The sequence below is a fragment of the Carassius carassius genome, chromosome 40, assembly GCF_963082965.1.
Source record: "Carassius carassius chromosome 40, fCarCar2.1, whole genome shotgun sequence".
Taxonomy (NCBI): domain Eukaryota; kingdom Metazoa; phylum Chordata; class Actinopteri; order Cypriniformes; family Cyprinidae; genus Carassius; species Carassius carassius.
In genome coordinates, this window is record NC_081794.1 from 16,886,243 (window position 1) to 16,909,806 (window position 23,564).

Sequence of the window (23,564 nt, forward strand, 5' to 3'; positions counted from 1 at the left end):
TCTTCTTTATCCTCTGTCCCACTCCTTCTCTTTGGTTTTTCTTCTCTGAAGTATAATTTCCCTGCATTTTACCTGTTACATCACCACATTTATGGATATGTGGTTGGTCTGTCTTGTTTCTGATATTTCTTCACATCTGCAGCTGTGGTGTCCGGCTCGATTGGATTTGGCATGCCAGGAACCTGCGTATTTGATCTTGCTGCAGCAGGCTGTCAGGCTATGTGCTGGGCTTTAAATAATAAATTAGCATGTACTGTTTGAGCTGTTCATGTCATTAAACAGCCCAGGGTATCTTTTAGATCTAGAGATGGGCAGAGGGCACTGAAGCGCCATTTCTCTGCCTAGAGAATGGCAGCGTGGGCGTGTGCCACGTGAGAGTCATGCATTTATAGATGCCCTGTGTTGGTGCGGAGTGGATTTGATTCCATCAGATGCAAAATAGGTCATAGTTTTTTTTTTTCTCTTGGTGGGAAAATTCACTGAGAATTACTGGAATGTGTTTACAGTGTGTGTTTCTGGTGTCATTACAAATCAGTTCTAGCATAGTGGGAATATATACTGTATGGAAATTGTATGTGGAAAATGTTTTAAATTTGTTTTGTTTTGCCTTTGTGATTTCAAATAATGCAAACAGTGTGTGTGTGTGTGTGTGTGTGTGTGTGTGTGTGTGTGTGTGTGTGTGTGTGTGTGTGAGTGTCTTTTTCACATACTTTTGAAAATCCAGCGTTAGTTGATCCTGATGAGCGCTCGTCATCACAGTTGTAAACACGACGGCTTTCTTTTTTGGTGTGGGTGTTTGGCGCCACAGTATCTTTGATTCCAGATGGAACATTAAAGAATGTGACATACATGTCTCGTGGAAATCCTGTAGAATTCAACCAATCCGATGACGACTTCGACACTCCTGAAGTTTTTCCACTTTTGTGTCCCATTTGCATCAGATGTTTAGCCAACGGTCCGTGGGTGTGACGTCTGAGGCTGAGACCGTCTGTCTAACCTAGCAACACTTTGGGGATAAAACTAATATGATAAATGTCTAGAATATAGCTGATGTATGATTTATTATTTTCTAATGAAAAGCTATAGATTAGTGCTGTCTAATCTATGGCGATTAATCACATCCAAAATCAAAGTTTTTGTTTACATAATATATGTATGTGTACTGCATATATTATGTATATATAAATACACATGCACGTATATATTTGAGAAATATGTTGTTTATATACTAATTATATTTATATATAATATTAATTATATGAATATTAATATATACATGTAAATGCATGTAAATATTTTCAAAATATCTACTATATATGTGTGTTTTTTAATATGTAAACATTTATTTTGGATGCAATTAAATTGCGATTAATCGTTTAACAGGATTACTGTAAATACACACATTCAGGAAAATGAATCAAGTGATCACAAAACTAGTCTATAAACATCTCAATAAATTAGAATGTCATGGAAAAGTTCATTTATTTCAGTAATTCAACTCAAATTATGAAACTCAATGCACACAGACTGAAGTAGTTTAAGTCTTTGGTTCTTTTAATTGTGATGATTTTGGCTCACATTTAACAAAAACCCACCAATTCACTATCTCAACAAATTAGAATACTTGATAATACCAATAAAAATCTTTTTTAGTGAATTGTTGGCCTTCTGGAAAGTATGTAATTTACTGTACATGTACTCAATACTTGTTAGGGGCTCCTTTTGCTTTAATTACTGCCTCAATTCAGCGTGGCATGGAGGTGATCAGTTTGTGGCACTGCTGAGGTGGTATGGAAGCCCAGGTTTCTTTGACAGTGGCCTTCAGCACATCTTAATCTTTTGTTTTTCATTTTCCTCTTGACAATACCACACAGATTCTCTCTGGGGTTCAGGTCGGGTGAGTTTGCTGGCCAGTCAAGCACACCAACACCATAGTCATTTAACCAACTTTTGGTGCTTTTGGCAGTGTAGGCAGGTGCCAAGTCCTGCTGGAAAATGAAATCAGCATCTTCAAAAAGCTGTCTTCTGGACAACTGTCAGATCAGCAGACCTCCCCATGATCGTGTACCCTACTAAACCAAACTGAGAGACCATTTTGAAGGCTCAGGAAACCTTGGCAGGTGGTTTGAGTTGATTAGCTGACTGGCATGTCACCATATTCTAATTTGTTGAGATTGAATTGGTGGGTTTTTGTTAAATGTGAGTCAAAATCATCACAATTAAAAGAAACAAAAGACTTAAACTACTTCAGTCTGTGTGCACTGAATTTATTTAATACACAAGTTTCACAATTTGAGTTGATTTACTGAAATAAATGAACTTTTGCACAACATTCTAATTTACTGAGATGCACCTATATATTACCCAGTAGTTATCAGAAATATCTTATTTTAAGTGTTACATTGACCTCAATTAGATGTGCATGTCTGTGCCACAACTCCCAAAATACAACAGTCCTGCATAAAGCTTCACGTGTACTCTAATGAGGTACCCACTCATTTCATTCTGTTGCATCATGAGGGCAGGACAATGTTCAGCACAAATAGATTAAAACTGGTCCAGATTCCTGTGCCTTTTTTCCACTTCTGTCTAATTAATGGATCCGGTGACTTGCCCTGCATGCACTGTTGTCCCAGTGCTCATTTACACTGACTGCTTAAATCAGTCAATCAATACGATTGTTTGAACTGGCACAAAGCGAGTAATAAAATGGACTGCTGCTCAGCTACTTTTCATCGGTTTCTTTTTTCCCCTCCCTTACTCTCTCTCTCTCTCTCTCTCTTTCTCCAGAGGTGGTAGTTATTGCAAACAGTTATAAATCTATGTGCTTTTGGGTAATAACGACCCTGTTAATTCACAAAAGGCTTGTGTAGTCTTTATGATGAACCAGATATTTGTATCAACCTGTGATCTCTAATCTGCGTCGCCGTCAATACCTTGGCTCGGTTTTTGTTTCTTTTTATGAATTATGTCACATTCATATTGTATGGCTGCATTGCGTGCCCGTGCCTTCGCACAGATTCTGCAGATGCAGGGGTCAAATCACATCCTGTGAGACTGACCATGGTGCGAATTAAACATATCTGTCTTTATCTGTTCCGCCCAACCTTTCTCAGTAGTCGTGTACGTGCCCAAAGCACAAATTTGAATGCGAGTTAAACGAGCGTTCAAACTGGTTAATGTAGCTGGCAGAGGTATTTAGATGGAGCTGAATAACCCAAGGTCCCAGAGGATCAGGATGGCCAGTTGAGATGAAAACATGGAGCTTTTGCCATCCGTTGTGTAACGTACCCTTTCTCGAATGTATTTTGAGAGTGTGCATGCGTGTTTGATGTTAGATTGTAGGTTGTGTCTCTGTGGAGTTTCATGGCAGGGCAGAAGGTGTGCAACCCCCCCTCCCCTCCATATACACACATCAATCTCTTTTCTAAAAAAATAACAACGCTATAACAAAAATGTCTTCGACTGAGCAAACCCTTAGCAACCTCAAGACGAGCGCCGATGGCGATTGGCTGAGATGAGTCAGGTGATCAGCTTGCAGTCGTACCGTATTTTCCCTCTCTCCCGCCTCTATCCGTGTGTATCTTTCTCGTTTTCTCTTCTCCCTCGCTTATGCCTTCCCTCCCTCTCTCGCTCTCTCTCCTAGTCTGTAGAAGGCACTCATAGTCTCTCCTGATGCACAGACAATTTATCATCCCTATCTACTTATCAAAGTAGGACTTCTCCAGTCATCACTTTTGATCTGACAGAGTGGACTTTATTTTACTGGTGTGGGGCTTTTTTACTGCTCTAGGAGCAGGGACGGGGAAATCAGAGAGGGGGAGAGGACAAACTCTCACCTAAACAGAACAGCAAAGCTGTGTAGAGGAAGCAGACAGTGTAGCCAGGCTGCCATCATGGATGCGAGGTGGCATTGTTCCTCATCCCAGGTAGTCTCTCTTTCTCACGGTCCTTCTCCATCCAGCTATCATCGCATGCAGAGTCTTTGATGTTGTCATATCCATGCTGCGAAAGAGGCATGCACCATTTGTCTGCAGCGCTCTGCACGTAGAGCAAGTGAGAGAGAGAGAAGGGGGGGGCAATTGGGGCAGCAGGGATAGAGTTAAGGGAAAAGAAAGAAAAGTTGCAGTGCCTTTGTGAGCGTGCATGAGGTCGGCGTCGTTAGTCGCCGATGTCCACATCTGTTGCAGCGAATCATGGCATGCACAATTTTTTCTCATCTCTAATGAGATGCTTTCTTTGGTCGTCTCGAATGCCCACTTACACTGTCATTTGTGCTGTCCTTTTTTTTATCTGCATCTCATTTTATTCTGCCCCTCATTAAAAGTGTGTGAAGATCAAGTGCTGTCCTTCAGTAAAGTTCAGCTCAGTATGCTGTGAAAAAGTGTGTATTGTGTTGCGTGAAGTCTGCAGATTGCCCGCTCTCTCTCTTTGTATAAAATCTATAGTTTCAGTCTGTCACAGCGTGTTTTGTGTGTGGGTAGCATGTATGATCAGATTTATTTATGCCCACTTGGATGACCTATAGGAATTACTTGTGGCTACTTGTGACTCACATCTTCTCAGAGTGAGTCAAGAGTTGTTTGAGTACTTATACGGTCAGTCTCAATGCATTCGCCTTTGTTAATATTTTATGTTTGTAGTATAAAGTCCTCAGTGTTATTTATCTTTAAAAACATAATTTGGATTTTTTTTTTAAAAAAACCTTTCATTTAGTAAAGTCAATTTGAATTGCCTTTTTTTTCGTATTTCTTAGTGAAACATGAAACTAAGTGGGAAAAATAAGACTGAACTTGATTTTACCCACCTAGAATTGACTGGACAACAAAGTGTGATACCAACCAAAATAAAAACCAGACTGAAAACAACTATTTAGGTAAAATTATCCAACAATTAATATTTATGAGGACAAAAACCGTTTTCTTTGGAATAAAATGCACCGAAGTATCATTCATAGTACTAGCATTAATGAAACATGAATTAACTGGGTTCATTTTGATTTTATGTTGCCTTCACTAAGAAAACAATAACCAAAGCATTGTATAGCTTTTGAATGTGCTAAAATAACCTGCCCAAATGAGAATGATTCTTGATTTGATTTGTGAAGACTTGCACAGGAAGCCATCTTAATTTCCATCTTCAATGAAAGGTCCAGATTCTCTATTACTCATCTCAGCACGGCATTAGAAGATGAGAAACTGAGATATTCAACCTGTGCTCTCTCATTGCATTTTTTTTTTAGCGCTTTTAAATCAAAATGAAACATGTACAGGATGTCAGTGAGTGTATATACTGTAGAGGCCCTGTGGGCCAGCTCTGTATATTCCCATACATGGTAGCGTTATACTAGCAGGCATATCCCCATTGAGTTTCTTGCAATAATTGTTTTCTTTTTTAACTGTTCTTGTTAGAGAATACTGCAGTGCATCAGTGGCCATTTTTTATTCATTGTATGAGCTCTCAGAATTTTAAACACACAGCTCTCAGCGAACTGAGGCTGCATTTAGCACCAGGACCTCTCTATGAATATTCACACTTCATTAGCAGTGCAGCTAAGTTAGCTGGCAGACTTTGATGTTCTTGTGCTTTCTCTCACTCTTTCATTCTCTCTGTCATACTGGCTGAAGGAAAGATACATGGAGAAAAAGAAAAAGGAAAATCAGATAGCGAGAAATCAATGGTCTGCTTTGCAGGTCCCAGCTGAGCCACCAAGGCGTTTTTTATTTCCTATCATTTTGAACAGGCTGAATCTTCATGTCACCATGGCAACAACAACAGACGGTGCACTGTTCGGAGATATTCGTATTCGTGGTGGAATACTAGTATCTTCATGACTGAGAGATAGAGATGGGAGAGATAGTGAATTTGAGCGTCTGAGCCTGGCCAGCTCAGACCGTCTATAAAAATTTATATTGTTTTTTGAGTGCAAATGATTACAGAACAAGGGCTTGAGAAATGTGATCTATTTTAGATGGAAATTGAAGGAACCATTAGAGGGTTTTGAGGGTCAGTACTTACATACAGACTACAAATTAAGAGCGAGAGCCAAATATGAGTGTTACTGGAACAATATATGATAGAGTTACCTAAGGTAATAACATAAAATCGACTTACACAAGGTAAAATAGTTTAGGGTTGAAAGGGTCAGTGGTTTAGATCCACCCACTTCCTGCTCCTGTCTTATCCAGGGCATGTACAGTTGGCTCAGTCAGGTCCTACTTTTAATCTGTGTCGATGTAGATGAGTCTGGCAGCTGTGAGGTAATTGGAATGGGCTGAATGGAGGTGGAGCTTGAAAAGTCTGTTTTTGTGAGAGCGTGTGTTGAGGTAACTCCTTTCTCATTAGGGCACAGCTGGTTCCCCACTGCGTTCACAGGTGAACCAAGCGCCATCGTCTCTCTCTCTCTCTCTCGCTCTCTCTCTCCCTCTGCTCTCCCGCCCATTTTGGCTCTGTGTCACATCCCTTATTGTGCCTGTTGGCAGTGCAGTAATTAAGAGCAAGCAAAACAGGGAGTGTAATACTGTGCATGTGGTGTCTGTGTGCACACGTAAATTATATTCTCATAGCATACCCACTGTCACTAACATGCTACACCGTAGTTATTCAGCAGGAGGAAAATGGACAGTCATAATGTAGGCCGCTTCTGTCCCTTTCATCCGCCTCAGCACAGCTGTTGAGTGGGCAGTGGATGGAGGAGAATGGTGATCTCAGGCAGATGGATGCTGAAGGCTCGGTCTTAGTCATACGTGACTTTTCTGCAGAAAACAGCCTCATGTTCAAGTGCTTGTGTAACGCCACATCTGAGGACTTAGATTCGAGTTTTGACACTTTGCTGAGGGGCAGTGTTTCCAAAAGAGGAAAGAGAGTGAAAGAGAAGGATGGTTTCAGGCGCTCAGCTGTGTGAGATGAATTCAAATTCAGATCCTAACAAAGGCTTGGGTGGAGAATGTTCAAGTAAAGCCGCCAGTCACAATGGCATGTAGTCATTTAGCAGGTTCCTATCTGCTCTATACAATTAGGGCTAGATGATATATCAGTTAATAATTTAGATCATTTTAGGCCTAGTCCACACGGACACGGGTATTTTTATAACCGGAGTTTTTCCTCCTGCGTTTAAAAAAAAAATCCCGTCCACATGAAAACGCCAAAACATGCTATCAAGCGCTGTCAAGAGCATGCCACACCAGCAAGCGGCGATATAACCCAAATTGTAAAGTCACCTTGGCCAATCAGAAGCAGTAAGCAGCGCACAATCTGACGTCAAACACAGCGGATAACGGCGCACACTGTGACGTCGCAAGGCAAAAACCCCGGTTATACTGTCCACACGACAACACTGCAACCGGCGTTTCTGAAAATGCTCACCCTGGCCGTAGTTTTCAAAAATGTTCGGTTCCGGTGCCCTGAAGCTGCGTTTTCGTGTGGACGAAAGGCCGAACCGCGTAAAAAAAGTCACGGTTATAAAAATACCCGTGTCCGTGTGGACAGGGCCTTAGATATGAATACATTAAAATGCTTTAAATCTATTCCAATCTTATTCCATATATATTCTTTTATATATACCATTACTGCAACTAGGGCTGGGCAAAAAAAAAAGATTTTCAGATTTATCGTTTTTTTAAATGACGTTGATTCTATATCAATTCTCAAACGCCACGAAGCGATCTTTTCCTGTATTTATTTCAGCACACATTTATCTGATTAATGTGAATCTTATCATTATACTTCTACACTAGATGTCACCCTTTTTTACCTTGCGCGATGTTACAACAGAAAGCCTGTCATTCATTCAGCACATATCATGGCGGAGATACTGTTGATGAGAACCAAGAACAAAGCCATATGTGTGATTCGCAATGCTCAGGTGAAATGCTATAAATCTGCAGAAGCATTTGATATTACGTATAAGGCACCATGATTTCCACAATCAATTAATGAATGGGGGATGGCGCAGCGAACTGTTTTGTTTACTGATGTAACTTACACGCATACTAAAGCGCGGACGACGCTTGCTGTGTTTTCAGCTTCTGCTGTCTCACTATGATGATATGAATACACAAATATCATCTTCAGCTGCTCTGAGATTCTCTTGATTAGCATTTTACAGTTTCATTTGAGAAAACTACCATCATATCACATATGCAGCAGCTACAAGTTCCTCATGCCAACCCGTCAAAATAAAAATTTTGATTAATGTTAAGAAATGTCAGAATATATTACTATTAACCAGTCTTAAGACTTAATGCTTCTACTGCTAATACATATTAATAAATCTTTATTTGTAAAAGAATAATCACATTTTTTTTTCTTTTTTTATTTTAACAGTTAAAGGGTTTAATTTTCAATTGATTAGGATAAATTAAATTAATGTTTTATGCCTTCATCTGATTAACAGAAAAAAATAAGAATAAAATTTTATAGGGCCCTATTATTGTTCAAAAAAGGACCCTGTATTTTAAACATAGGTTTAAAATACAGGCCAGTGGTTTTTAATTTAAAAAAAATTTTTTTTTTAATTAATTCACCATTTGTAAACTGATGCATACTCTTCATTTAGAAATATCAATAGCATTTGTATTTAAACTATATTCACTGAATGTCATAAAAAAAATAGAGAATTGAATCGAATCGAGAGTTTGAGAATCAAAATTGAATCGGGACATCTGAATCGATATCCAGCCCTAACTGCAACCTAAGTGTTACCAAATAGATTAGAAACATTTCAATGCAAGATCTACAGATTCAAAGCAGAAATAATCTAGTTAAATTAGTCAAGGCATGTTTTCTATTACATGTCTTTTAATATATAAAAAATTCCACTCGAGTATGTCCTTCAACATTTTTGAATGAGGACACAAATATGTAAATAATAGTTTTGAATCAATTAATAGAAAAGGATAGTTAAAACTAAAACATAGGAATGCAAGGAAAAATCTCAAAATTAGTGTAATGACATATTAGTTAGGAAACAATTCAAATTTTATTTAATATTGCTAACAGAATAATTGGAAATACACTACTTTTTAAAAGTCTGGGGGTCACTATATATATTTTTTTTTAAGAAACGTATTCACAAAAGTTGCATTAAATTTATAAATTATGACAATAAAGACATTTATAGAATTTCTGAAGATTTCCACTGTTTTTTTAAATTGATTTTGAACTGTTTTACACAATGATAATAAATGTTATGTGAGCATAGTGGTATGATTTCTGAAGGATCATGAGACACTGTAGACTAAAGGAATACATAACCTTTTAAAATATTTTAAAAATAAATCATTTTAAATTGTAATATTCACAGTATTACTGTTTTCCTGATTTTTGATCAAATTAATTCAGCCTGGGTGAGCATAAGGGATTTTTTTCAAAAATATTGAAAAATCTTTCCAACCCTAAGACTTTGAACAATAGTATATTTTGTGAAAATTCAATATATTTTGCCAAGCTTTACTTGCAACTTGAGATGATTGTTCCGGCACAATGGTGATGCCTCATGGATCTCCACTTGTATTTTCAGTTTCCTGCTGAAATCTTTAACCATTATCCCACACCTTTATCTCACTCCTTCATCCCTGTTCTAGTGCTCCCTTTTTTTCTCTCTGTGGTCATGTCAAGAAAAGGAACATTGAGTTTAAGTTGTCTCTCACTCAACCAATGCATTATAAAGACTGTACTTTCCCCCACCCGTTTTATATCAAAAGCATAACAAAATTTCGGTTGACTACTAATCTCTATGTATATGATAGCTGTGGTCTTTCATCCCTTCCATGTCAGCTCGCAGAGTGAGAGATGTAGTGGTATGGATGACTTCACGTATCGGCCCGTGGCTCCCAGGACCTCAGTGTTATTATTCGGTCTCTCTCTCGAGTCAGGCAGACACATGCCGCTGCCGGCCTTTAGCAAGGGCTCTGTTGTGCACTCCTGCTGCAATACATTACCTCCATGTCTCCCAGCCTTCCAGCAGCAGCACACAAACCAGCACTGTAACGTCAGGGATCTAAATTATTCACCCGCACTGACCTACTTGCAGGGTGTTTGAGAGCTGGGAGTTGAACAGATATCGCTGCAAGGAAAATGGTAACCATGTGGTTATAGCAACCACTTTGAAACAAGCGTGCAAGGTGCCCTCCCACTCCCACTTTGCTCACCCTTTCTTCTCAGTCTCTTTCTCATCCCGTGTTGTTTCGTGTGGTCTGTGTGGCTGTGATGATGGTGAAAGGTCCTGATTGGCGTGGGCATTGCCCCGCAGCCTGTGGGCAGACTGTGTGAGCTCAGAGAGACAAATCGATGTCTTTCCTCCCTGCATGCACACACATTCAGCCAGTCCTCAATTTCTATTGGGACAAACACACATGCATGTACACGTTTGGCCAGCTGGCAAATGTATACACACTCTGGCTAATTGCAGAGAGAGAGAGAAAGTGTGAAGACTGGCACTAAATGGATGCCACCAAAGCGACGTTGTCAGATGGAATTTTCTGCTGTAGCACTGAGAGGAACGTCGAACTCGCTGCCTTTTTGCATAGTTGATGGAGAATTACTGCACGGAGAAACGTTCTGAGCTATTAAACCACAGTCGGATACCATCTTTGGAATTCAAACCGTGAAATCTCAACATGGCTTTCTTTCCCTTCGGAACCATCACTGGAGCAGAGGCAAGATTTCCTTTAGTATGTTGTGTAGTGCGCGTCTCAGCGCAGTGTGTTGTCATTGATAGGGCTTGTCTTTAGATTTGCTTCCTATGGTTTTATTTCAGATTAAAAGGCACATTTGATGAGATTGTTTTCAGCGGGATGGAAGGATGTGAGGGGATTTGATGCTCCTCACACCACATGTTCCTGTGTGACTGTCTTTATAAAGCAACTGCCAGCTAAATTGTATTCGTCAAAGGATTTGTGAAATCTTTGTGTATGTGCGTGTATGTGTTTGTGCTGCTCCAATCGATTTTTCCAACCTTGATGTGGAAGTCTCTCCAGACTGTACTATAATGCGATTTGGTGTGTTATAATCCACAGACACGGTCATTTTTGTTGAAATGTTGTGACCTTTTATGGTTAGGACACCTTTGATCACACCTGTGAGTCAAAGCTCAGAGGACCTGTGAGAGATGTCAGAGTGGCAGTGGAAAGGACATTTCCTTTTTTCGCTCCTCTCTCTCTCTTTCGCAGCGCGAGGCCTTAAATGATACAGCAGCCCTATAAAACTGTAATGATGTCACTAGGTGTTTTTGACTAACTCTTCATCTCTTCTGTGGCTCTCTGGTACAGGATGATCTTCTGGTAGCGTCGGCAGAATGTCCCAGCGACGATGAGGACATTGACCCTTGCGACCCAAGTTCAGGTGGGTTAGGTTAGTCATCTTTCTTTTATATTACTGTCCACTTGTTCTTTTCCTCCAAAGTTGTTTGCCATTTCTTCATCATTCTGTTTGAAACCACTCCATGAAAGATTATTTGACTATGGTACAAGTTAAGAGAGCAAAAATCAATTTTTCTGTGTAGTGCCTGTTCACAATAATTTGGGGGTGAAACTATCCTTAGTTTTGGCATTTTACCAAATGCACTTATAAAACTAGTGTTATAAAACCAAATGGTATCATTTCTCACAAATTGAGCCAAGCGGGCACATTTTACAGCAGAAAAATAAAAACAGTCTAGAAATAATGTGTCCGTTGTGTCAAGCGCAACATGATTTCAGTGAAAAGTAATTTTCCTGAATGCAAAAATTTTACGCAAACAAAACAGCTAAACTAAACAGCGAGGGCAAACTGAAGAGCGTAAAACCTAGAACACTTGTATTTTCAGCACTTCTGTGAGGCGCCATCCATTTCGCGGTGTTCCTTGTTGATCTTGAGGGATTTGTCATTTCCGATGTTTCTCAGCTTCCAAAAACAACCTCTCCTAGGCTCATCCATATTTGATGTTTAATAATCCAACGCTATGGAGCAGAAATAGAAACTGAGCTCCTGACAAAATGTAGTGACGTTCACCGTTTGTCACAGCTAGTTCGAAAAGGAGCTCAGATTAACTCGAAAGAGCTTTTATCGTTTTGTTGCCGTTAGGACGTGCTGTTACCTGAGCTGTGCTCTTGCTTATGTATCAAAGTATTCACAGTGTCCACTGAAATATATGTTTGTATAATCTATCTTTGCCTCTTCAAACATACATTAATACCTCATTACACCACATTAAATCCTTTACCCTGTTTATGTGCTGTAAATATAGTATTTTAATTGTATTTTTGGCACAGAGCGTTTTAAATAGGTCATTATATTAAACTAGCTTAAACTTATGCCTGTCATTAAATTTCTTTGTGCTTCTATATAATTTCAGCTCACATTTCGTTTTTTTTTTCAAGTTTTATGCAGTTACATATGCCAAAGTCTATATATTTGATTATTTTACCCATAATCCCTATTTTAATTGTGTGCGGGTTAAAGAGACCTGGCAAATTTTGTTGAGGTATAAATTCAGAAAAGGCCAGCGAGCATGCTAGTGTAGCACATACTGCGTTTCCCATTACTCCACGAAGCGGGTGCATCCTGGTTACTCAGTCGACTGCGCAAACCACTTTCGACATGAAAAATGAAGCTCAAAGGTTAACCCAATCTGGATTCCTTCAGTTGGCTTAGTTACAGACTCCAGTGGCCCACGCAGCACTTATACATAGGGAAATTAAAGCATATCCAAGACATAATGGAAAAACATGCTGACAAGTCATGCAATGATCTTGTTAATAAGCACAGAAAAAAAGAAAATGTTGGCCAAAGCTCAGAAGGTCTCAGATAAACCATGTTACGGATCCCCAAAGTGTCCTCCTTCCACGCGATATTTCTAAAAACAGATGTTTGAACAGAGGTCGCCATCCATAATTCCCTGCTGTACTTTGTCATCATCTCATTTCCTGCACCTGCGGGTTGCAGTGGATCGAGCCTAAGCTGTAAACGGCTTTGTCGCAGGTGTTGTTTTGTTGAGCATTTGCACTCAGCCTGCAGCCGCGCTCTCTCGCAGTTACTGTCCCCTCTCCAAGTGACATAAATCAGAAGAAACTATACCACACTATTCCACCCTGCACGCTACTTTCTGCCAGGAATAAATAGCCAGGAAGCAAGATTCACTCAATGGTCACGGCTCATGGAAAATGTGCAATATATCCATTCTGATCGCTCTATCTGTGTCAGCCAGATGATTTGCGATGGTTTGATAAGCAAAGTTAGTTAGCACAAGCTTACAGTACAAGTTTGTCCGTTCAGCAGCAGTACATACTATACATATATTGCAAGGCTGAGTGTCGTTTTGTGGTTTATATCCTGTTTACTCAAGTGACTGTACTGTGCCGTGAAGCAGTTTCTCAGTGGGATATCTAATCTCATCAGGAGAGAAATCAATTTAGCAAAGAAATATTGACTTTCTTAGTATTTCTAGTCAGCTCAGAACTGAATATTATCATTACTGGTGTGAAAGAAGCTGCAATATTGACATTACAGTAATAGATACTTTTAAAATTAACTTTCATAATCAATAAGAACAATTACTTAAATGGTTTAAGGTTTTTAAGAAAGGGATAATAAGCAGTATGCTTGTCATTCATGCAAATTAACCCTTGACAAAGTGATGGACGACACCAACATGGAGTTAATTAAATGGCTTCTGACTACATAAATACAGTAAAAACATGGACATGAAATATTGATGTTAAAATTATATTTTTAAAGCTAAGGAAAATAAAAAAAAAACAAATGGAACAAATAGATTAACAAAAAGATGAACTCTATAACAATCGCAATGTAACCGAATAGGGCTGCACGATTCATCAAAATTAAATCGCAATTAGCTGCGATGTTCATGCGCATCTTGTCAGTGAAGCACGGTTCTGTGATCAGTACTAGATCTCCGTCTGAAGGCCAGAGGGCACTCTCGCGCTGATTCTCCAAATACGCTCCACAGAAGAAATCCAGGAAATCCCTATAGCAGTAGCTGAATAAACAACATTTTTTAACTGCTTTTATTGATTCAACGTGACTAATAAACACACGACTACTACAATATATGGTTGATCTTAGTTTGTCTTATTCTGCTTTTCATTATAAGAAAGTATATATTAATGCAATGCTAATCGACATAGCTTTATCACTGCTTACAATACTATGAAATATGTTGGGTGCCTTATTCTGTGTAAGAATCATCTCACAGAAGGATTTATTTCAAACATTCAACTGACGTTATGAAGTGAGTTTGGCAGTGGTGGAAAGACTACTCAAAATTTGTACTTAAGTACTAGTACTGTTACATTGCTAAAAAAAATACTCAATTACAAGTAAAATTACTGGTGTCAGAATAGTCCTTAAGTAAAAGCACAATTACTCTTCTCAAAAACTACTACTGTAGTTACTAGTTACTTTTTACCTGGATATATTTTTTAATGAATTACCAAAAAATATGAATTCATATCAAAGATTTATGTGGATAATAGACTTTGAACAAAACCCACTTTTAGCTTAGTTGCAACTGACTTCAGTGTTGTGATCTATTTCCAAGTGAAACGGAATATTGAATAAAGGGCGGGGTTTTATTTTGGTGCACCTCTACTCCACCTCTTGCTCATAGCAGATTCACGGTTGGATAGGAGTTGTTAAGAATCTCTGCTTGTTACGTCTGAAATCATGTTTCCCCGCTTTATGTCCTAACGCTCTGCTAGACGTTCCAAGAAAACAACAAACTGTGCTAATATTAGGGATGGGACGGTATGAAAATTTAATATCACGATTATAGTGACTAAAATTATCACGATTATCAATATTATCACGGTTTTGTTGAAACGAGATGAAAGTGTTCAAAAATAGTTGATGCTCACACTGAAAACATTTCAGCAAGTTTTATATTTAATAATCAACAAACAACTAATAAAACAAGCAACTCTATGCACTTAATTTAAAGAAAGATTAAAATCTGTGGCATTTCCTTCCTTACAATGAAAAGTGTAGAAGCAAGAAAAGCATAGAAAAGTCACTGACTTTCGCCATTCCTTCTCGAAAAAAAACAAAAAAAACATTGTGCGCTGCGCTTGCGTCAGACTGTTGCTGGCTGGACATGATTTAATAGTGAGTTATTAAAACCGCGATAATCAAACACGGTTTTAATGATAATTCATTTTTAAACGATATTACTAACCTTCAGCACATTTTATCACGGTTATCAATAAAACCGGTTATCGTCCCATCCCTAGCTAATATACACCCACAATGTCATGTAATACTGAAAAATTATAACCCTTACCTTTATCTCCGTAATGAAATCCCAGATGGCCAGACAATCACTGTCAAAACATTAGTGTCTGAGACACTGTGAGCACGGAGACTGTAGGTGCACAGCAAATTTTTAAATGCTTAGCTTAAATATGTAATGTTAATTAAATTGTGGTTATAAATGGCTGATGAAATGTGAAATGAGTAGAGGCTTGAACCCAGAAACAGGAGTCCTGTCACGATTTAACAAGAAGTTTCTCTTGACGCCATCAAACTGATGTCATCAGAGCGAGAACGACGTTCCAGAGCAGAAGCCAATTTCAGTTTTTGATGAAAGATTACGACGGGACAGCAGACATTTTCTTTTTTTGTTTTTTCAGTGTATTGACTTCACCACAAGACTAGTAATGTGCAATAAAAAAGTAATTTTTCAACGACGACTTTTTCAACAATAATTTTCAATACCACTGGCAAAACTACCACATACTTTTTTTTTGTGAGATTTTAATATCTCAATTTTTTTTTCAAGGCAATCGTTATTTCAAGCTTTGAGTACGCTTTATATGATAAACAATTTTATTTATATACATACCGTAATTCCTCAAATAAAAACCGGTAGTAACACGGCGTGGTCAACACGGACAAATATTGGCCTGTCTTAAATAAAGGCAGGGGGGGAATTTGTGCAGCAGAGCCAGATAACGAACGTACACGCCCACTGCCAGAGCGTTTCTCGTTCTCGAGTAAAGAACCGGTTGCATCGGTTTTCGGATCACCAGTACACTGAACCGAGAACCGTTTCTGTCGGACAAGTCCGATTCAAGCACCGAGGAGCTGATGATACTGCGCATGCGTGATTCTGCGTGAAGCAGACTGAAACAGAGCGCTTCTGAACCGAACTGATTCTTTTGGTGATTGATTCTGTGCTAATGTTATGATCTCTGTCCACTGGAACGCTATCGCTTTTAATTTAAAATGGCTTATTTAAAACAATTACTTATCAAACAGATGGAATTAGAAATTAAGGCCTGCCTCTAATAAAAGCCTGCTTCAAATAAACGCCTGTTACCTTCTGCAGTTCAGGTAAATAAAGGCCCCGGCTTTTATTTGAGGAATTACGGTCTAAACATTGATCAATTAGAATTGCAAAAATCAGTCTTAAACATTTGCTCATTCTGTGTAGGCTATTTGTGTCTTCAAAATAGGGTAACTTTTTAAAAAATTATGACCTCAATTCAGCTGAACACTCAATTTTTTTATAAGCAGTGATTTAAGAGCCATATGTTACTTATTTAAATAAATGGAACATCAAAGTAGTGATGCAGTTAGATTTGAAGTTAAATGAGCATCCCTATGGCTGCAAATGATCGTTCTCTCTCTCTCTCTTTTCCCTTCTTGTATGTCCACAGCTCACCCTCCACTGCCCGAGGCCAAGGGTTACCCCAGCCCGGAGGTGATTCGGGAGTCTAGCAGCACCACGGGCATGGTCGTAGGCATTGTCGCGGCAGCCGCCCTCTGCATCCTAATCCTGCTCTACGCCATGTACAAATACCGAAATCGCGACGAGGGCTCATACCACGTGGACGAGAGCCGTAACTACATTAGTAATTCTGCCACACAGCCCAACGGAGCCGCCGTCAAAGAAAAGCCCATTGGCGTGCCCAAAAATAAAAAAGATAAAAAGAACAAGGACAAGGAGTACTACGTCTGATCTCACAGACTTTCTCCCCCCCTTACAACCCACACACACAGATCCTGTGCTCTGAACTCACATTCAAAAGGGGAGGGAGATCCACCTGTGTATAGCAATTGAGAAAAAAAATACATCGAAAAAGACAAAACAGTCTTGGTTTGACCCAAGACACAATATACTGTTACTAACAACAAGAAAAACATACTTTATAACCAAGCACACCAGAACTTTACTAAGCTGAAAAGTGTGTACAAAACGAAACAGAACTGCGCAAGAAGACTCCACATAGTCACTACAGTTGTGGATCACTGAGAGACAAGGCCGCTGGTTAGAATTAATTGTATTTCATATTATGTTGCCTGTATATGTGTTTCCGGAACATTTTCCCGCTAAAGCCAGACAAACCATCTGCAACAATCCAAACAGACATTCACCGATGGGACAGACGGAAAAGGAACGAAGGACTTTAAAATGAGATGCTACCTATGATTGTTAAATCAGCCAAAGTATTTGACTCCCTTTTCTGATGGCTTTATTGCGCGTTTGGATGAGAAAGGACCGCTCCTTGTGGGATCCGAACTGATTTCCATTTGGTGGATAGAACCCTTGGTGTCAAAGAGAATTGCGGAGGCCTTAAATATCAATCCAAGTGTAAAGGTTGATGGATTTTCTTCTGTTTATATGTTTGTCAAAACAATGACAGATGATAACAAGGAATACTGGGGCCATTCGGGATAGATTGAGGAAAATCTCCATGCACGTAAAATATCTTATTACATGTTTATATACGGTGCAAAGACTATCTGTGTGCTCTCTGGACTGTGGCTGAAGTGGTGTTTTATAGCCTGTTATATAGATGATGCCAACTACAGTATACCTGCTCTTCAAAATTTTTTTTTTTTTTTTTTTTTTTTTTTTTTTTAAGAAAAATCCCATGCAAAAATAAATGAAAAACAGAAAATAAATGTTAATGTGTTACAATAGCGATAGAACCTTTCTGCCATTAGCTATACAGATTTTACCCCCCCCCCCCCCTTATGTGCATCTCCAACATCTATTCTTTTTGACATACTCCTTTTTTGTTCGTTTTAATTTTTTTTTTTTTTTTTTGCTGTTGTGTCAACATTAAAAGATGAGTGTGAGTATAGGTTTTGGAAAGCAAACGGACATGTGGAAAATACGATTTTGGACTGTTTAAGCAATATCCTCTTGCTTGTCTTAGTGACCAAATAAATTATGCATGGTATTTAGGACTCCGATTCTACTGAGAGACAATATCATAATCTCAAAAAGTAACAAATGAATTCAGCCCCCCAAAAACTGAGTATTGGATTATAGCTAAAAAGCACAAAGATAGCAAAAACAACCCTTCAAAAGTGTTTGCAAACATTCTTCTCTCTGCTATCTTGTACTGTGTGGAATGTACAAGAGGTATACAATATATGACATTCTGAATAAAATGTTGCTTTTTGTTTTTGTGTGTTTTTTATTTGTGTACACTTTTTCTATAATACCTTCTTTTGTTTTTATTGTGACAATTCTTTGATGACCTCAAAGTGAAGATTTATTATGAAAAAAATAGTTTTGAAAAATCAAATGAATAAATAAAATATTAAGACCTATGAAAGCTTTTGTTCTTTGTTCTTTACATAAATAAATCACATTAAAGGGCTTTAGGGAGTTTTGTGGTTCTCAGTTTGTTTTTTCTTTTTGTTAAAAATCATTATTTTTTTAAGAGCCATCTAATGTTAACTCAAAAATACTTCATTTTTAAATCACTTGCGTGTGACATCAGGAATAGGACTTTTTAAAAGGCGTCAGCTCTTTTTAGTTTCACTTAGTAATTAGTTTCACTATAATGACATGTTAATAAACAAAAAACTGCTGCTTTATGGCTCACACAAAAAATTCTCGCAGGCAGCCCCAGGGGCCAGTCGTGCTGTGTGCAGATATTGAATGAAGCTATCGATCGGGCGTAACAAATAAAACACACAATTCTGTTCCTTTTGTATCGAAGAACAAGATGTCATGATAAAAGCTCTGGCAGAGGTGGACAGTGCTGAGACGCGGCGGATGGTGGACGGTTGAGGATACCGCCTCTCTTTAATTTTCCGCACAGGAGGAGGCTACAGAACAGCTGGTGTGAAATAACTACCCCTACAGGGAGGCATGCGCTGTAATTTATGATTCATGAATTATTCACACCCGCCATAGACTTTTCATCAGGCCTCATTTCAACACACTTTGCAGAGGGAGTGTGGGAGCGAGGGGCAGCTGGGCTGGAGGTTTGTCACAGTTGGCCTTGAGAAAACCTCTGTGATGGTTTTATTTAAATGTCATAATCAAAGTTGGCAGGAACAAATATGCATGGATGATATTCTGTTTTCAAATGTATTGATATTAGTTATATGTAGCTTTAGGATTCAAATGTAGTTTTCACTGAAGGTTTTTAAAAATATTACATGCGGTTTTAAGATAGAAATATAAAAGACCCCATCTCTTTCAGTACTGACATCATTCATCATGCGGCTTCACCTTGAAAGTTTCTTTATGATTGATTTCGTGACATAGCACCTTGAATTTAACGCCCTGTTCTGTGTCCACAACTTGCTATTTTTCTCAGCCTGACATATGAACATGAATTAAGCATTCATTACCATTCTGTAAATGTAAAAAAAGAAAAAACCTTTCTATGGTGGGCTTAGTTGAATGAATGGCTCTCATTACCTGGGTCTAAAAATATATTCAATTAAACCTAGATATTCCTTATAATAGAAAGCCAGTTTCCCATATGTTTTCAGTGCCAGAAATGGACTTGAACAAGTTTCTCATTTCCATGCTGTATGCAAAAAATAACATATTAAATGAAGAATGAATCAATTAATTTTCTTAGAAAAATGTATTATGTGACCCTGGAGCACAAAACCAGTCTTAAGACACTGGGGTATATTTGTAGCAATAGCCAAAAAAAACTGTATGGGTCTAAATTATAAATTTTTCTTTTATGCCAAAAATCATTAGGATATTAAGTAAACATCATGTTCCATGGATATATTTGTAAATTTCCTATCGTAAATATATAAAAACGTAATTTTTGATTAATAATATACATTGTTAAGAATTCATTTGGACAACTTTAAACGCAATTTTCTCAGTAGTTTGATTTTTTTGCACCCTCAGATTCCATATTTTCAAATAGTTTTATCTCGGCCAAATATTGTCCGATCCTAATAAACCATACTGTTACGGATCACTCGGGAGGGTGAGGAGTAACAGGAGGTGGAACCTGACGTGTTTGTAACACATACATCCATGATTATTTATTCAGCTTTCAGATGTTGTATAAATTTCAATTTTGAAAAATTGACACTTAAGTCTGGTTTTGTTGACCAGGGTCACATATTTCAATGCTTAAACAAGCCATTTCAACATTTAACCCTAATCCTGTTATCCAAATAGCCTTGTTTTATATTTATAATTTATTTTTAATATGATAGATGTACTATCCTTTGGTCATAGTCAGTGTTTATATATTTGTCTTTAGTCAGGGAAACTGACTAAAGTTTTTTTTTCTTTTTTACACTGTACAAATTGTTTTTACTGTTTTAAAAATAAATCTAATGTGAATATGGAGCGATTCACAGAATACCACACTAGCTACGATTATCACTCACTAAAAATAATGACACATGAAAATGAGTGTGTGAAAATGGCTGAAGGGCTAAGCGGATGCAGAAGCTTCTTGGTGCGGTTCTCATTTTGATAAGGGCTAAAGCAAAGACATTCTTCAGAATGCACACATCAATATTTAATAAATCTGACGGTGGACTTATATAACAGATGGATCTTTATTCCTACCGATCTGTTAGCAGGCAAACTTCCCAGAGCACCGAAAAACTCAAACCACACCTTGAATTTTACTAGCTCTTTACACAGGTACTTATCTAAGAGCATCTGTGCTGTGACTGTGCAAATGATTATCTGCCAACAGGATATTAGACTTTTAAAGAGTTTAAAAATAAAACATTTTGTTTATGTAAATAAAGATTTGTGATTTTGTGATTAGAAATCAAATGCCAATATTCTTGACCAGCTTTTGGTGAATCAAATATATATTTTTAAAAAAGCAGCAATTACACTTCTCATCACATCACTGTCTTTGTGCTGTGAGTTGACATCATTTCATCTCATACACACTGTTCTAAATACCCCCACTGCCAATACCATCACTACATCACTGCAGTCCCCATTAACGCTACAAAATGTATGCCACTCAGCATTCATCTTGTTTTATATTTTCAATACATTGTAACATTCTTACATTCTGCTTCCATAACTACTAATACTGCCCTCAGCCCTATAACCATGGCTCTAATCTGAGTCTGGGTGTATTTGGGAGGGGACAACCTTTTTGTTTAAAGGTAGACAGGACAGGGTGGAAGAGGCATAAATACTTTGAAAAAACTGTTTGAAAACGATCATTAATTTAGCATTTCCATTTTTTGGTACCACTAGTGAGTCAGCGTTTCATCACCTCATGCTGTCAGAACAAGAGCCAAATATTTTACATGGGAATTCAGCAAAACACACAGTTGATCATAGCTCTAATTTAACATGATTTCAGTTAATTGGGTACAATGCCGGCAGCAGGGTTTGACCTGAGGGACTGCTGGGAATAGTGGAACGTTACAGGTCTGTGGCAATCGCTAGTTTTGTAGGTCATTTTTTTTAAACTCACTCGGAAACATGGATGGAACTAGTCTGCCTCAGATTTTTTATGTCCACAACTTTTGAATGAGCTGAAATGGCCATTATTTAGTTTTTTTCAATCACTGTGGCTGATGTTTTTTTATTCTCCTAACTGTAAGTGCAACTGTTACAACTGTTTTATGGGACATCAACTCTAATGCATGTCTACAAAGTGTAGTAATTAAAAAAAAAAAAATGCTTCAAATCCTAGTTATGTTATATCAGTAAACTGGCCAATGCAACAAAATGGCAGTCAACCAAAATGTTTCTTATAGATCATTTTATGTTGACACTTATTGTATGTCTAGGTGAAATGCTGTTGTGAACGGTAGATAAATATTTAGTCAATACTGTAGCAGGAAAGAGTAATGCATTGATTTTTCTAGCATTGTCTTTATGTAAACAGAAAATATTCATGGAATTTGCATCCACTCCTCACAGATTGGATGCATGTGATGTCCTTATATGCAAAAACTATGTTTTTAACTTATGAAGAGTATGACAACTTTGCTGAGAATCAAAATAACTAGTTTTGATCAGCAAGCCATGTGAATTTAGTATGCAAGTTGTAGGCTGCTTAGACTGTAACTCTTTTACACACCTCCCAAAACACATGCAATTTGCTTACATGAATAAGAAATTCACATCTGGTGTGAGAAAGAATCTAAATGTAAACTTATTGTTTTCAGAAAACAATCTCATTAGAGAATTGAGCCGAAGTGAGGAACAACAGCAAATACAAAGGGTTTATAACACAAAAGATTGACAGCGATTTTCCAGCCTGCTCTGCTTCCACTCCAATATAATTACTGTTTTCCGAGCTTGAGAAATACAAAAATATACACAGTCGCGGTCATAAAAAAACTTTGTATACACAAATGACTTTCCTGAGGTAAATATATAGCCTAACGCCAGGTGACGTTAATCTCAAGCTGTTTTATCAGCGATTTACCCGCGGTCACAGCACTCATTAGGTGATTAAGTGATTGGAAAATTGCATTTCAGTCGTACTGTATCTTTCAACATACCTTCTGATGTTTTTTTCGCGCTTAAGTAATAACAGTAGGATGAAGAGATCTGTTTACTCGTCGTGCTCCAGTCCGTACCGTGCAAGTACCGATACAAGTGTTGGTAATCGAGAGCTGATTCGAAACGCTGGACTGGAGTCGATTCCATTTGACGGAAGTCGTATGTCATCGACTCTCTTAAAGGGCCACTTTAAATTCAACTCCTGAGTTTACGGCACAGCAGTCAGGTTTCTTCTGAGCACACACAAGTGTAGCTGATCGTCTCCTCCGGCCTACAGTGTGAAGCTGACCATCTCCTCCAGCCTGGCGGGTCATCGTCTCAGCTGGCTGCAATGTGTTCTTTCTTAACTGCTCCCACTTACTGTTTAGTCACACCCAGCCTAATTATATGAAATTAAAATGTACAAGAGTGTAGTCAGTACTTTTTAAAATTGTAAGAAAATATCAATGAGAAACATTAGAAATGTATTTTAGTAAAGTATTAAGTTTAAATTCCACTTGAGTTAAGTACAAACCCCCAAAAACAATATTTAATTTCAGTAACATTAGTGAAATAAAATAACTCTTTACATTAAATGATGTATAAAATGATTGCAAGACATTTCATGGTAACATTACATGACCCGTTTCTGCTCACTCACTCCCTGGTTGTCTGTTTAATAGCACTAACCCTAAATAACATGTGAATATAATGTTGGCTACTTCAGAAAACAGACAATAAGCACATCTAGAAAATATGAAAATGTGGAGAGTAAATGAACATAAACGCAGATATGTTGGCAAATATGATGATTTTGCATATCACTGCTGCAACCCAGGCCATCTGACGCGGTGACGCCTCTTGTTGT

General features: G+C 38.0%; 1 protein-coding gene across 21 annotated transcripts in view; it reads left to right on the forward strand.

The window, feature by feature from the left end:
* The window catches only part of LOC132122239 (neurexin-1a), a 175,692-nt gene extending 157,278 nt beyond the window's left edge, over positions 1-18,414 (forward strand). For 20 of the 21 annotated variants that reach the window (XM_059532247.1, XM_059532261.1, XM_059532251.1 and 17 more), the window contains 2 exons: positions 11,271-11,352; positions 16,656-18,414. In XM_059532247.1, the coding sequence (XP_059388230.1) occupies positions 11,271-11,352; positions 16,656-16,957 (384 nt within the window). In that variant the 3' untranslated portion in view covers positions 16,958-18,414. The remainder of the gene's footprint in view (positions 1-11,270; positions 11,353-16,655) is intronic. The other variant, XM_059532250.1, reaches the window with a different exon arrangement.
* Positions 18,415-23,564: the final 5,150 nt, after the last annotated feature.